Source organism: Oncorhynchus gorbuscha, linkage group LG09, assembly GCF_021184085.1.
Source record: "Oncorhynchus gorbuscha isolate QuinsamMale2020 ecotype Even-year linkage group LG09, OgorEven_v1.0, whole genome shotgun sequence".
NCBI classification, from domain to species: domain Eukaryota; kingdom Metazoa; phylum Chordata; class Actinopteri; order Salmoniformes; family Salmonidae; genus Oncorhynchus; species Oncorhynchus gorbuscha.
In genome coordinates this window covers 86,369,791-86,386,122 of record NC_060181.1, presented here as the reverse complement: position 1 = coordinate 86,386,122, position 16,332 = coordinate 86,369,791, and the positions used below count along the sequence as shown (strand labels likewise).

The 16,332-nt window shown below is 41.3% G+C and overlaps 1 protein-coding gene, 4 non-coding genes and 2 pseudogenes across 5 annotated transcripts in view; 1 reads left to right on the top strand and 6 right to left on the bottom strand.

The window, feature by feature from the left end:
- LOC124044221 (mediator of RNA polymerase II transcription subunit 14-like) overlaps nucleotides 1-6,456 on the top strand; it is a 42,363-nt gene extending 35,907 nt beyond the window's left edge. The window contains exons 26-29 of the mRNA XM_046363788.1: nucleotides 4,680-4,787; nucleotides 4,989-5,114; nucleotides 5,362-5,551; nucleotides 5,660-6,456. Coding sequence (XP_046219744.1) covers nucleotides 4,680-4,787; nucleotides 4,989-5,114; nucleotides 5,362-5,551; nucleotides 5,660-5,733 — 498 coding nt within the window. The 3' untranslated portion in view covers nucleotides 5,734-6,456. The remainder of the gene's footprint in view (nucleotides 1-4,679; nucleotides 4,788-4,988; nucleotides 5,115-5,361; nucleotides 5,552-5,659) is intronic.
- A 5,886-nt stretch (nucleotides 6,457-12,342) lies between these two features.
- Nucleotides 12,343-12,505, bottom strand: LOC124044767. Its single transcript, XR_006840710.1, has one exon. It is a non-coding gene; the product is annotated as a U1 spliceosomal RNA (small nuclear RNA).
- Nucleotides 12,506-12,646: 141 nt separating this feature from the next.
- LOC124044777 lies at nucleotides 12,647-12,780 on the bottom strand (annotated as a pseudogene).
- A 480-nt stretch (nucleotides 12,781-13,260) lies between these two features.
- LOC124044697 lies at nucleotides 13,261-13,379 on the bottom strand (annotated as a pseudogene).
- Nucleotides 13,380-13,976: 597 nt separating this feature from the next.
- Nucleotides 13,977-14,144, bottom strand: LOC124044765. Its single transcript, XR_006840709.1, has one exon. It is a non-coding gene; the product is annotated as a U1 spliceosomal RNA (small nuclear RNA).
- A 666-nt stretch (nucleotides 14,145-14,810) lies between these two features.
- On the bottom strand, nucleotides 14,811-14,929 carry LOC124044659. The gene has a single exon (XR_006840634.1). It is a non-coding gene; the product is annotated as a 5S ribosomal RNA (ribosomal RNA).
- Nucleotides 14,930-15,529: 600 nt separating this feature from the next.
- LOC124044752 lies at nucleotides 15,530-15,693 on the bottom strand. The gene has a single exon (XR_006840696.1). It is a non-coding gene; the product is annotated as a U1 spliceosomal RNA (small nuclear RNA).
- Nucleotides 15,694-16,332: the final 639 nt, after the last annotated feature.

The window sequence follows — 16,332 nt, the reverse complement described above, 5'->3', positions numbered from 1 at the left end:
CCATATGACATTCTCCCAATCTTCTTCTGATTCATCCAAATGCTCTCTAGCAAACTTCAGACGGGCCTGGACATGTACTGGCTTAAGCAGGGGGACACGTCTGGCACTGCAGGATTTGAGTCCCTGGCGGCGTAGTGTGTTACTGGATGGTAGGCTTTGTTACTTTGGTCCCAGCTCTCTGCAGGTCATTCACTAGGTCCCCCCGTGTGGTCCTGGGATTTTTGCTTACAGTTCTTGTGATCATTTTGACCCCACGGGGTGAGATCTTGCGTGGAGCCCCAGATCGAGGGAGATTCTCAGTGGTCTTGAATGTCTTCCATTTCCTAATAATTGCTCCCACAGTTTATTTCTTCAAACCAAGCTGCTTACCTATTGCAGATTCAGTCTTCCCAGCCTGGTGCAGGTCTACAAATTTGTTTCTGGTGTCCTTTGACAACTCTTTGGTCTTGGCCACAGTGGAGTTTGGATTGTGATTGTTTGAGGTTGTGGACAGGTGTCTTTTATACTGATAACAAGTTCAAACAGGTGCCATTAATACAGGTAACGAGTGGAGGACAGAGGAGCCTCTTTAAAGAAGAAGTTACAGGTCTGTGAGAGCCAGAAATCTTGCTTGTTTGTAGGACACCAAATACTTATTTTCCACCATAATTTGAAAATAAATTCATTAAAAATCCTACAATGTGATTTTCTGGATTTTTTTTCTTCTCATTTTGTCTGTCATAGTTGAAGTGTACCTATGATGAAAATTACAGGCCTCAATCATCTTTTTAAGTGGGAGAACTTGCACAATTGGTGGCTGACTAAATACTATTTTGCCCCACTGTATATATGTATATATATATTTTATGTATATCTATATATGTGTGTGTGATATATATATATATGTATAGATATCTACAGAAAAAAGACAGATCGTGCTTCTGTTGCTATTTTGAGTGTTTGTTTAATAGCCCACTGATTCCGGGAGCACCAAGCCTCACGCAACCGCAACATGTCAGATAAAGCAATTTCAGTTTTTATTCTTTGCTACGCTGTAAAAGGCTTTACATTTGTTTTTGTTCGAACAGACTAGTATTACTTATAATTTATTTGTGTTTACACTGTTCCAAACTGGCAGAAATTGTCACGCATATTATACATGCAACTCTCACTCCTCTACCCTCCTTTTTCTTGATCTCCTTCTTATTGTTATTATTACAATTATTATTATGATCATCATTATAATAAGTAATGTCATTATAAATATTAGGTTTGTTATCGTAGTAGTCTTGTATAACCACCATTGAGCTGTAGGCCTAAGAGCACGTCCTGTTTAGTCTTAGTACCGTAACTTACGCCTATATTTCAATACATCAATCATTAATTTGTTCATGTCATCACACAGCATACAAGTGAGTCATTCATGCTTTGAAATGCAATCAAGCATTTTAAAAATTAAATAACAAAGGAAGCTTTGGCTAATTCACCTAAACAATAAATAAGCCGCAATTCACGATGCATGCAACTATTTCTAGCCTTTGCTGTAATAAAGGATTTATATATTTATAATTTTTGCGTTAGATAATACTTCAATTTATTTTGTTTTTTTCCACCGTTTCAAATGGTCCGAAATAATTATTATTAATATACACCACCTGTTTGGCATACAGCGCTTGCTCCTATACCCTCCTTTTTCTGGATCTCCATTAGTTTCCACAACTAAATCAAATATCTTCCACACATCTGACTTCCCCTTTCCCTCCTGAGCAACCAGTAAACATTCCCTTGTTCTTTTTCACGTGTTGGTGTTGGGAGTTTGTTATAACCAATTTATTGATGTGATGATGATATATGTCACGACCTATTGGTCACGTGTATGCAAAACATACATATATATTTCAAGTAAAGAGAGCAAGGGTTGAGGGAATAGGTAATGTTTTTCCTAAACAAATGAGTTTTTTTCAGTAAAATATATTTTCAGTCAGAGAAAGTAAGAAACAAAATGGCTGTAATTACAGTACCAGGCAAAAGCTTGGACAAACCTACTCATTCATGGGTTTTTCTTTATTTGAACTATTTTCTACATTTTAGAATAGTAGTGAAGACATTAAAACTATGAAATGACACGTATGGAATCATGTAGTAACCCAAAAAGGGTTAAACAAATCAAAATATATTTTAGATTTGAGATTCTTCACCGGAGCCACCCTTTGCCTTTGACAGCTTTGCGCACAAGTTTGTGTAAATGTGAATTGAATGTAGGAGAATATAACACAATAGATCTGGTTTAGATAATACAATGAAAAACAACATACGTCTTTTAAATGTATTGTTGTATCTTTAAAATGAACAAGATAAAACAAACATTCAGATCGGATGATGGGGACAATTTCAATGAAAAATATAAGAGGGCAACAGGACCTGTGCAAAGTTTCAGAATGATAACTTCCAAAATGAGTGTGCTACATGACATTTATCATGAAGTCACCCAGGTGTCCCACACATGTACCCAAGTGGTCAAATTGGGGAAGGTATACATTTTGAAACGAATAACTATATACAAAATGCCAAAATGTATTCTAACACAGCCCCCCAAAAAATTGAGAAAAAAATATATACATTTACAAAATAACATGGGTAACTATTTACACACTTTCAATATTTGGAAGACCCTCAGCAAGCAATGCAGGTGTAGAAGCACTGTGGCTAGGAAAAACTCCCTAGAAAGGCCAAAACCCAGGAAGAAACCTTGAGAGGAACCAGGCTATGTGGGGTAGCCAGTCCTCTTCTGGCTGTGCCGGGTGGAGATTATAACAGAACATGGCCAAGATGTTAAAATGTTCATAAATGACCAGCATGGTCGAATAATAATAAGGCAGAACAGTTGAAACTGGAGCAGCAGCACGGCCAGGTGGACTGGGGACAGCAAGGAGTCATCATGTCATGTAGTCCTGGGGCATGGTCCTAGGGCTCAGGTCCTCCGAGAGAGAGAAAGAAAGAGAGGATTGGAGAGAGCATATGTGGGGTGGCCAGTCCTCTTCTGGCTGTGCCGGTTGGAGATTTTAACAGAACATGGCCAAGATGTTCAAATGTTCATAAATTACCAGTATGGTCGAATAATAATAATAAGGCAGAACAGTTGAAACAGACGCCTCACAAGTCGTCAACTGGCAGCTTCATTAAATAGTACCCGCAAAACACCAGTCTCAGCGTCAACAGTGAAGAGGCGACTCCGGGATGCTGGCCTTCTAGGCAGAATTCCTCTGTCCAATGTCTGTTCTTTTTCCCATGAAGGGTGTAGTACATGTGTGTGCATGTACATGTGATATAGATACTTTTGCACTTCTCGTACCAAAGTATGTTTATCTCTAGCAGACAGAACACGTCTCCTTCCTGAGCGGTACGATGGCTGCGTGGTCCCATAGTGTTTATACTTGCGTACTATTGTTTGTACAGATTAACGTGGTACCTTCAGGCGTTTGGAAATTGCTCCCAAGCATGAACCAGACTTGCGGAGGTCTACCGTTTTTTTTCTGAGGTCTTGGCCTATTTTCTTCTGATTTTCCCATGATGTAAAGCAAAGAGGCACTGAGTTTGAAGGTAGGCCTTGAAATACATCCACAGGTACACCTCCAATTGACTCAAATTATGTCAATTAGCCTATCAGAAGCTTCTAAAGCCATGACGTCATTTTCTGGAATTTTCCATGTTTTTTAAAGGCACAGTCAACTTAGTGTATGTAATCTTCTGACCAACTGGAATTGTGATACAGTGAATTATAAGTGATATAATCTGTCTGTAAACAATTGTTATAAAAATGACTTGTGTCATGCACAAAGTAGCTGTCCTAACCGACTTGCCAATACTGTAGTTTGTTAACAAGAAATTTGTGGAGTGGTTGAAAAACAAGTTTTAATGACTCCAACCTAAGTGTATGTAAACTTCGTGCTTCAACTGTACATACATACAGTGCATTTGGAAAGTATTCAGACTCCTTGACTTTATCCACATTTTTTTACGTTATCTTTATTCTAAAATGTATGAGATGTTATTTATTCAATCCATCTACTACACACAATACCCCATAATGACAAAGCGAAAACAGTTTTCTTTTTGGTGGAAATTTATATAAACAGATACCTTATTTACGTAAGTATTTAGACCTTTTGCTATGAGACTCAATTGTTGTTCTGTAATGGAATCCTCTCCAACATAATCCTGGTAGAATCATTACTTGTTTCAATGTTTACTAATGACATGACACTGGCTTTGAGTCAAAAGAGAAAAAAGGGGAGGGGTCTAAATACATGCCCTGTATGTTAAAGAGAAGTGCTGGGTGAACTGACCTCCATAGCAGGTCATTTTGAATCTGAAGCTGGTAAAGTCTGTGGGAAAGCTGAACCTGTTAATTGGTTGGAGGACTCTCTTTATCTTCATTAAGTGCAGGAATAAATATGTGTGTTGTGTACTATTAGTCTTTGCCTGAAAAGTTAAACGTTAGATATTACTGCACTGTTGGTGCTAGAAGCACAAGCATTTCGCTACACCCGCAATAACATCTGCTAATCACGTTTATGTGACCAATAACATTTTATTTAAATGACTCACCCTTTATAATTTTTATCTCCCTTTCCCTTCCTTTATCCTCCCCCTCTCTTCCTTTTTCCTCTTCTTCCCCTTCTTCGTCCTCCTCTCTCAAGGTGGCCGGCCCACCATTCAAGTACAACACGCTGAATGCCTTCACCAAGCTGCTGGGCGCCCCCACCAACATCCTCAGGGACTGTGTCCGCATCATGAAGCTTGAACTGGTGAGGTCCTTTTCCTGTGTGTGTGTGTGTGTGTGTGTGTGTGTGTGTGTGTGTGTGTGTGTGTGTGTGTGTGTGTGGTACCCCATAAATATATTTGTGTCAGTTAAGAATATAAAGGGGCTGGTGATGCCTGTCTGTGAGAGAAAGACATATGTGTAATGATTGTGTAAGTGGCTCTCTAACTTCTGTCACCCTCTCCAGTTTCCTGACCAGGCCACCCAGTTAAAGTGGAATGTCCAGTTCTGTCTTACCATCCCCCCCAGCGCCCCTCCCATAGCACCCCCAGGAACCATCGCTGTGGTGCTCAAGTCCAAAATGCTCTTCTTCGTGAGTACTGGTTTTCCCTTGCCTGATTAGTTTTAATTTAAGCAGTTGATTGGCCGATGTCCACTCACCTGTTGTCAGTCTCTATTTGCTGGCTTTCATTCTTCCCCTGTATTGTAGTTTAATCAGTTGTCATAGCTGCATATCAGTTTCGTAGGTGTTACAACCCATCTTACAATTCCATTGACTTGCACTGAAGCTGTGTGAAGTGTAACTAACCCTGTGCTCTCCCTTTAATTCTCCCCTTCAGCTCCAGCTGACCCAGAGGCTGCCGCTGCCCCAGGAGCCGGTCAACATCATTGTTCCCATCGTATACGACATGGCCACGGGCTTGACCCAGCAGGCTGACATCCCCAGACAACACTCCTCCTCTGGGGCAGCAGCACTTATGGTCTCCAACATCCTCAAGAGGTTCAGCGAGCTGCACCCAGCACGACAGGGTTAGTGAGATTGTCTATCTTCTATTTGTGTGTGCAGACAAAGATTTGATTGGAACACTCTGACAGAAAATACATTTTATATTGACATTGGTGTTTTTGTCTCCTCAGGTGAGTGCACTATCTTTGCCTCAGTTCACGAGCTCATGGCCAACCTCAACCTGACCCCTGGTGGTCGTCAGTAGCAACCCCACCTCCTTAGTCGGAACCAGAACAGGAACACAACCGAATATGGTTCTATTCTGGAACAGGGAAAGGTTCCTTTCTGGAGTCTAATGAACTGGAGATGACGTGCGCCCGCTGGATTTCCTAATGCAACATATATCCTCTCTGCCTCAGCCAACCGACCTAAAACTGATGTACCGTTAGTTTTTCTGTCAAAAAAGGGAGCAGAATTATGCAGAACCATCACACAGTTTTTAGTCTTGATAAAGAACACATTCATGACCCAAATAAAGGAGTGTTTATCTTGATAAAGAGAAGTATTCATTGTCAGAAGAAATTCAAAAATATGTATTTTTCCTCCAGATGCACTTCTTATCAAAGGATTCACAAATTAAGAATATGGGTGTTTACCTAAAGATGCACATTGTTGTAAATTTCAGCATTGTAAAGAATAGTAATGACTTTTGCTAGAGCATGAATTCACATTCGTTCTTTTTTATAACGGAAGATATCAATACTGTTGTGGTACTGGGGCTGAATTGTATCTTAGTACACTATTTAAATGTCTTTTTCCCTTTTATGATGTCAAACCTAGTCCCTTCCTAGTTCAAACGGGTCACTTTGAACACTGTAAAACTGTGACAAACTTTATAAGCCAGCTGTATTGTATGACTGCTTTTGAGTCCTGAATGAAAATCCAGTCTATCTTTGATTACTATTTAATAAACCAATTTTAAAAATCATTTTAAATTGTTTATATTTTTTCAAAATCCATTCTCTATGCTGAATCACAATTACACTGAAAGCTGTTGGATTGAAAATGGGTATGATTTATTTATATATACATATATTTGAAGAATCTCAAATATGATTTTTTAAAGATTTTAACATGTTTTGGTTACTAAATGATAATGTATGTGTAACGACGTTCGTCTGTTGAAGAAAGAGAGTCGGACCGAAATGCAGCGTGTTAGTTACTCATGACTTTAATGAAAGAAACACGTACATGAAATAACTGATACTAAATACAAAAAAACGGAACGTGAAACTATTACAGCCTATGTGGTGACTACAACACAGAGACAGGAACAATCACCCACGAAATACAAAGCGAAACTATGGCTCCCTAAATACGGTTCCCAATCAGAGACAACGATAAGCACCTGACTCTGATAATCGCCTCAGGCAGCCAAGCCTAACAACACCCCTAATCAGCCGCGATCCCAAATAATACAAACCCCATTACGAAAACAACATAAAAACCCATGTCACACCCTGGCCTACCCAAACATATAACAAAAACACAAAATACAATGACCAAGGCGTGACAGTATGTGTTATTTCATAGTTTGGATGTCTTCACTATTATTCTACAATAATAGTAAAGAAAACCCCTTGAATGAGTATGTGTCCAAACTTTTGACTGGCACTGTGTGTGTGTGTGTATATATATATATATATATATATATATATATATGACACTGCTCAAAACAGGGAACACTAAAATAACACATCCTAGATCTGAATGAATGAAATTTTCTTATTAAATACTTTTTTATTTACATAGTTGAATGTGCTCAAAAATTATCAATCAAATTTATCAACCCATGGAGGTCTGGATTTGGAGTCACACTCAAAATTAAAGTGGAAAACCACACTACAGGCTGATCCAACTTTGATGTAATGTCCTTAAAACAAGTCAAAATGAGGCTCAGTAGTGTGTGGCCCCCACGTGCCTGTATGACTTCCCTACAACGCCTTGGCATGCTCCTGATGAGGTGGCGGATGGTCTCCACCCCACACCACGTCCCCCACCTGTGGACGTCGGGCCCTCATACCACCCTCATGGAGTCTGTTTCTGACCGTTTGAGCAGACACATGCACATTTGTGGCCTGCTGGAGGTCATTTTGCAGGGCTCTGGCAGTGCTCCTCCTGCTCCTCCTTGCACAAAGGCGGAGGTGGCGGAGGTAGCGGTCCTGCTGCTGGGTTGTTGCCCTCCTACGGCCTCCTCCACGTCTCCTGATGTACTGGCCTGTCTCCTGGTAGCGCCTCCATGCTCTGGACACTACGCTGACAGACACAGCAAACCTTCTTGCCACAGCTCGCATTGATGTGATGAGCTGCACTACCTGAGCCACTTGTGTAGGTTGTAGACTCCGTTTCATGCTACCACTAGAGTGAAAGCACCGCCAGCATTCAAAAGTGACCAAAACATCAGCCAGGAAGCATAGAAACTGAGAAGTGGTTTGTGGTCACCACCTGCAGAACCACTCCTTTATTGGGGGTGTCTTGCTAATTGCCTATAATTTCCACTTGTTGTCTATTCCATTTGCACAACAGCATGTGAAATTTATTGTCAATCAGTGTTGCTTCCTAAGTGGGCAGTTTGATTTCACAGAAGTGTGATTGACTTGGAGTTACATTGTGTTGTTTAAGTCTTCCCTTTATTTTTTTGAGCAGTGTATATTAAACAAAAATATAAATGCAACATGCAATAATTTATAATAATAATAATAAATGCCATTTAGCAGACGCTTTTATCCAAAGCGACTTACAGTCATGTGTGCATACATTCTACATATGGGTGGTCCCGGGGATCGAACCCACTACCCTGGCGTTACAAGCGCCATGCTCTACCAACTGAGCTACAGAAGGACCACATTCAAAGGTTTTATAATTAGTTTCTCCCCCACAAAAGGGCTTTATTACAGACAGAATTGTATGTGATCATTTAATGTAATCATGTGATGCCAAAGTTTTATTCTATGTTATTCTAGCTATGACATCACATCTGACCTTCAAATCCAATTGCATTGGATGTTTAACAGATGTTATTGCGGGTATTGCGAAATGCTTTTGTTTCTAGCTCCAACAGAGCAATAATATCTAACAATTTCACAACAATACACACAAAAATCTAAGTAAAGGAGTGGAATTAAGAATATAAAACTATTTACTTTATTTTATTTCACCTTTATTTAACCAGGTAGGCTTTTGGAGAACAAGTTCTCATTTACAACCGCGACCTGGCCAAGATAAAGCAAACCAGTTCGACACAAACAACAACACAGAGTTCACACATGAAATAAACAAACATACAGTTTGCAAATTAGGTAAGATAAGGGAGGTAAGGCAATAAATAGGCCATGGTGGCAAAGTAATTATAAAAATAGCAATTAAACATTGGAATGGCAGATGTGCAAGTAGAGATACTGGGGTACAAAGGAGCAAGATAAATAAATACATTATGGGGATGAGGTAGTTGGATGGGCTATTTACAGAAGGGCTATGTACAGGTGCAGTGATCTGTGAGCTGCTCTGACAGCTGGTGCTTAAAGCTAGTGAGGGATATATGGGTCTCCAGCTTCAATGATTTTAGCAGTTTGTTCCAGTCATTGGCAGCAGAGAACTGGAAGGAAAGGCGGCCAAAGGGGGAATTGGCTTTGGGGGTGACCAGTGAGATATACCTGCTGGAGCGCATGCTACGGGTGGATGCTGCTATGGTGACCAGTGAGCTGAGATAAGGCGGGGCTTTACCTAGCAAAGACTTGTAGATGACCTGGAGCCAGTGGGTTTGGCGACGAGTATTATTATTTATGTTTTTAACCTTTATTTAACTAGGCAAGTCAGTTAAGAACAAATGATTAATTTCAATGACGGCCTAGGAACAGTGGGTTATCTACCTGTTCAGGGGCAGAATGACAGATTTGTACCTTGTCAGCTCAGGGATTGGAACTTGCAACCTTTTGGTTACTAGTCCAACACTCTAACCACTAGGCATACTAGGCTACCCTGAGTATGAAGTGAGGGCCAGCCAACGAGTGGGTACAGGTCGCAGTGGTGGGTAGTATATGGGGCTTTGGTGATGAAACGGATGGCACTTTCATAGACTGGATCCAATTTGTTAAGTAGAGTGTTGGAGGCTATTTTATAAATGACATCGCAGTCGAGGATCGGTAGGATGGTCAGTTTTATGAGGGTATGCATGAGTGAAGGATGCTTTGTTGTGAAATAGGAAGGCAGTTCTAGATTTATTTTTGGATTGGAGATGCTTAATGTGAGTCTGGAAGGAGAGTTTACAGTCTAACCAGACACCTAGGTATTTGTAGTTGTCCACATATTCTATGTCAGAACCATCCAGAGTAGTGATGCTGGACGGGCGGGCAGGTGCGTGCAGCGATCGGTTGAAGGGCATGCATTTAGTTTTACTTGCATTTAAGAGCAGTTGGAGACCACGGAAGGTGTTACGCACGCCTCTGTGAAGAGGGAACGCAACACCCTGCTGCAACTCAACTCCCCGCGAAGGGAAAGAGGTATGGACTGTAGGTGTGAGTAAGGATGACAAAAGGCAGAATGTGGTACCGTATACAAGGACTTTAGTCCGTCACACGGTAATATGGGGAAAAGGGGCTGGACGGAACCAAAGCAAAGAAAGTAAATATCAAATCCTCCTCTCAGAACTTACCTGCCTAACTACTACTTAATTAAAACCTCTTGGTACTAGGGGGCAGCATTTTCATTTTTTGAAAAAAAACTTTCCCGTTTTCAACGGGATATTTTGTCACGAAAAGATGCTAGAATATGCATATAATTGACAGCTTTGAATAGAAAATGCTAACGTTTCCAAAACTGTAAAGCTATTGTCTGTGACTATAACAGAACTGATGTTGCAGGCGAAAGCCTGAGAAAAATCCAATCTGGAAGTGCCCCAGGTTTTGAAAGCACTGCGTTCCAATGACTCCCTATTCAGCTGTGAATGTGCCATCAACGAGTTTACACTTTCTACGTATTCCCCAAGGTGTCTTCAGCATTGTGACGTAGTTTTACGCATTTCTGTTGAAGAATAGGCGGCCACATTGCGTAAGTGGTCACATGGTGGCTCCGAGAGAGATTCTCGCGTAAAATACAGAGGTAGCCATTACTCCAATCGTTCCTCCTGAAAGACTAATTGTCCCGATGGATATATTATCGAACAGATATTAGAAAAACACCTTAAAGATTGATTATAAACAACGTTTGCCATGTTTCTGTCGATATTATGGAGCTAATTTGGAATATTTTTCGGCGTTGTGGTGACCGCAATTTCCGGGCAATTTCTCAGCCAAACGTGAAGTACAAACGGAGCTATTTCACCTACAAAAATTTATATTTTGAGGGAATTTTTTAAAACTTTGGCTATCTACCTGGGAGTCTTGTGAGTGAAAACATCCGAAGTTTAAAGGTAAACGATTTAATTTGATTGCTTTTCTGATTTCCGTGACAAGCAAGGCATAATGCTATGCTAGGCTATCGATAAACGTACACAAATGCTTGTCTAGCGTTGGCTGTAAAGCATATTTTGAAAATCTGAGATGACAGGGTGATTAACAAAGGCTAAGCTGTGTGTCAATATATTTCATATTTCATTTGTGAGTTTCATGAATAGGAATATTTTCTAGAGTTATTTATGTCCGTTGCGTTATGCTAATTAGTTTCAGGTGATGATTACGCTCCCGCATGCGGGTTTGGGAGTCACAACAGGTTCTAATTTAGCACCACCTGGTGCCCTAACCAAAATACAGGGGGTGGTCCACCCAGGTCTTACCTTGTGTGCCTAGACAGTGAATATACTACTGGAAAATGTATGCCCGCAGGCCTCTTGCCTAAGCACTCCCTAGGTCCCTTCCCCCCTTGGAACAAATGAAACAGGAGAACAAATAATTTCTCAAACAAACTAAGAAACAAAGGACATTAAATAAGCTCTATCTGAGCAACAAACTCAAAGAACATACCAACTGCTCCCAGCAACAACTAGCACAGTACATACCAACGACCAACATGCTATAACCCTCAGCCATCAACTTCCTCCCTCAGCAATGATCAATATCACAGTCAATATCTCTGCAATGACTTCCCAGCAACAATCTCACTTCTGAACAGAACACTGGCTTTTATATAGCTTCAGAAGGAATGGGTAATTGGAGACAGCTGCATCTTGATGAGGGGGCGGGGTCAGCTCCAATTAACCATGGAGTCAAACAATTAGCTGCTGGGGGATGTCAGGAAGCCATCTCCTGAAACACTCAAATACACGAACTTCAACACAGAATCTGGGGAACGTAACATATGGCAGTGAAGTTTTTCTGGAGGTTAGTTAACATAGTGTCCAAGGAAGGGCCAGAAGTATACAGAATGGTGTCGTCTGCGTAGAGGTGGATCAGAGAATCACCAGCAGCAAGAGCGACGTCATTGATGTTTACAGAAAAGAGTCGGCCCGAGAATTGAACCCTGTGGCACCCCCATGGAGACTGCCAGAGGTCCGGACAACAGGCCCTCTAATTTGACACACTGAACTCTATCAGAGAAGTAGTTGGTGAGGCAGTCTCCTGATTGAAGTATTAGCTTGTCATAAGTACTTTAATACATTTCGTAAAATGAAGTTTAAACAAAGTGATAAAGCAAGCGGGTTCACCACTATCTCTTGATTGAAGTATCGACGATGCATAAATTCCATGTAGCATACGACAAATTAGGCTTAACATTGGTCCAAAAAGTCTCTTTAAAAATTATTTCAAAGATCTCCATAAGCATGGTCAGTTGACTCACGACATCCTCAAGAAAAGCAACAGTTTATCATGAAAAAACACATAAGGGGAGAGCGCGAACTCAGTCCCCTACTACCATAAATTATGCAATTGAGATCTCCAAATTTGGGAAATTCGCAGGGGTCAGCACAGCCAGAGTGCAACGGATGAACCCCATGCTGCATTTCGCAACATGATGTTTCCACAAAATGCCAACAATGTTTGGCTACAGACAAATGTTTCCACCTTTCGATTGGTCCACAATGTCTCTTTCACAACTGACTTGAAACATCTTCATAAACCCAGTCAGTTGACTCGAGTCTTCCACAAGCCTGCCGCCAAGCAACAGTTTATCATTAAACAAGACATCAGGGGAGAGCGCAAACGCAGTCCCCCACTTTTGGGAAATTCGCAGGGGTCAGCACAGCCGGAGTGCAATGGCTGAGCCTCGCCCTGGGTGAACTGCTCTGGCTAGAGCAGGCCCGCCTCCAACTCTTCAGGACCAGTCAGAAGACCAACACGACGAGACTCCACCTACATTATTCTGTGTATACATTCTGCTGCAAACTCTGTCTAAAGCAGCCTAATTAGCTGACTCGATACAGAGCCATATGCTTAGGTCCGTGCACGCTCAACTGCAGGACAAGATATCTCTGACTTTAAATAAACTGCCTTTTTGCTACACCTAATTCCACTCTGTCCAGCGTCGTTGTTTTGCACTCCCTCTCCAGTATGTAAACACCAACAAATATCAGTCCAGTTCCACTCCTCACCAGCATGATTTCCTTTGATCATTTGAACAGGGTGAAGGAGTACCAAGCACACACAAGCTGCATTCAGTAACGATATTCTTATTTGTCTCATAAATCAAAGGCTCCCTGACAGCACAAGGAACTTTGATCGTAATAAATTCAGCATCAAATGCTTACTACAAAGCAGTGTTGCTGATGAAATAATGCAAGAGCACACCCTAGTGGACAAAAAGCTTGCAGCACCAGGTATTCCCAGGCAGTCTCCCATCCAAGTACTAACCAGGCCCGATCCTGCTTAGCTCCCGAGATCAGACGAGATCAGTCGTATTCAGGCTGGTATGGCCGTAAGCAAAGGAACAATTCTTGGTACGCCGTTTAAAGTCAAAGTGAGTCTGATAAACAGACAGTGCATTTTCACCAATTAGACAAGCAGCTTGAACTTTGGGTCACTCAAAAAGTGGAAGAAATTACATATGCTATAGCCATCACTTTTTAGCACAGATAGTTGGACGAAATACAGACAAACCTTGCTAACATTTCAAAGCGAGGGCACATATATCAGCCTTGTGAGAAAAAACGGACAAATTACAATGACTCCTGACAAATACATCATGAGCAACAGTTTCCCATGCAGCTATCCTACTAGCCAGAATAAATAGACAAAAGCTCTGAATGTTGAAATCCTAGTGCATTGTTCTGTGCTAAGGAGGAGTAGTGCATGAATGGACAATTTCATATTTGAAGCGCAATGGGGCTGCATTTCGCAACATGATGTTTCCACAAAATGCCAACAATGTTTGGCTACAGACAAATGTTTCCACCTTTCGATTGGTCCACAACGTCTCTTTCACAACTGACTTGAAAGATCTTCATAAGCCCGGTCAGTTGACTTTCAAGTCTACCTCAAGCCTGGTGCCAAGCAACAGTTTTATCATTAAACAAGACATCAGGGAGAGCGCGAACGCAGTCCCCACTACCATAAATTATGCAATCATTTGGGAGATTTCCACATTTGGGAAATTCGCAGGGGTCAGCACAGTCGCAGTGCAATGGCTGAGCCTCGCCCTGGGTGAACTGCCTTCTTGATCACAGTATCTCCCTTGCCAGGTAAGTATGACTTGAATTCATCAGTGAGGGCAACTCTCTCCAGTGCCAACATTTTCGGCTGACGGGAACCACTTTGTGTTCTGATAATATCACATCACATCGACCTGCGTTAAATGCCGTTTAGGAATGCACTTGCAGACAGAGTGGTGAAAAAGTAGTTTATTTTGTTTACTAGACTATATCAGTGAAGCACGAGATTCCCATCATGCAACACTGTAGAAAAAAAAATCACCAATGACTTTTTAATATCTTAACCTGTCTGATATCACAAATGTATGCGATATGACGAAATACAATCACATTCAGACACACACACACACAGACAAATGCATGAAACCAATTGATTTATTATCGATAACATCTCACATTCTCTTGTGCTTTTGATTTACTCTGTAAAAGAAGGGTTCTAATTCCACCATGGAAAACACAGGGCCATCAGACATCAGTCCAGTTCCACTCCTCACCAGCATGATTTCCTTTGATCATTTGAACAGGGCGAAGGAGTACCAAGCACACACAAGCTGCATTCAGTAACGATATTCTTATTTGTCTCATAAATCAAAGGCTCCCTGACAGCACAAGGAACTTTGATCGTAATAAATTCAGCATCAAATGCTTACTACAAAGCAGTGTTGCTGATGAAATAATGCAAGAGCACACCCTAGTGGACAAAAAGCTTGCAGCACCTGGTATTCCCAGGCAGTCTCCCATCCAAGTACTAACCGGGCCCGATCCTGCTTAGCTTCCGAGATCAGACGAGATCGGGCATATTCAGGCTGGTATGGCCGTAAGCAAAGGAACAAGTCTGGGGTACGCCATTTAAAGTCAAAGTGAGTCTGATAGACAGACATTGCATTTTCACCAATTAGACAAGCAGCTTGAACTTTGGGTCACTCAAAAGGTGGAAGAAATTACATATGCTGTAGCCATCACTTTTTTAGCACAGATAGTTGGACGAAATACAGACAAACCTTGCTAACATTTCAAAGCGAGGGCACATATATCAGCCTTGTGAGAAAAAAACGGACAAATTACAATGACTCCTGACAAATACATCATGAGCAACAGTTTCCCATGCAGCTATCCTACTAGCCAGAATAAATAGACAAAAGCTCTGAATGTTGAAATCCTAGTGCATTGTTCTGTGCTAAGGAGGAGTAGTGCATGAATGGACAATTTCATATTTGAAGCGCAATGGGGCTGCATTTCGCAACATGATGTTTCCACAAAATGCCAACAATGTTTGGCTACAGACAAATGTTTCCACCTTTCGATTGGTCCACAACGTCTCTTTCACAACTGACTTGAAAGATCTTCATAAGCCCGGTCAGTTGACTTTCAAGTCTACCTCAAGCCTGGTGCCAAGCAACAGTTTTATCATTAAACAAGACATCAGGGGAGAGCGCGAACGCAGTCCCCCACTACCATAAATTATGCAATCGAGATTTCCACATTTGGGAAATTCGCAGGGGTCAGCACAGTCGCAGTGCAATGGCTGAGCCTCGCCCTGGGTGAACTGCCTTCTTGATCACAGTATCTCCCTTGCCAGGTAAGTATGACTTGAATTCATCAGTGGAGGGCAACTCTCTCCAGTGCCAACATTTTCGGCTGACGGGAACCACTTTGTGTTCTGATAATATCACATCACATCGACCTGCGTTAAATGCCGTTTAGGAATGCACTTGCAGACAGAGTGGTGAAAAAGTAGTTTATTTTGTTTACTAGACTATATCAGTGAAGCACGAGATTCCCATCATGCAACACTGTAGAAAAAAAAATCACCAATGACTTTTTAATATCTTAACCTGTCTGATATCACAAATGTATGCGATATGATTCAGAAATACAATCACATTCAGACACACACACACACAGACAAATGCATGAAACCAATTGATTTATTATCGATAACATCTCACATTCTCTTGTGCTTTTGATTTACTCTGTAAAAGAAGGGTTCTAATTCCACCATGGAAAACACAGGGCCATCAGACATCAGTCCAGTTCCACTCCTCACCAGCATGATTTCCTTTGATCATTTGAACAGGGCGAAGGAGTACCAAGCACACACAAGCTGCATTCAGTAACGATATTCTTATTTGTCTCATAAATCAAAGGCTCCCTGACAGCACAAGGAACTTTGATCGTAATAAATTCAGCATCAAATGCTTACTACAAAGCAGTGTTGCTGATGAA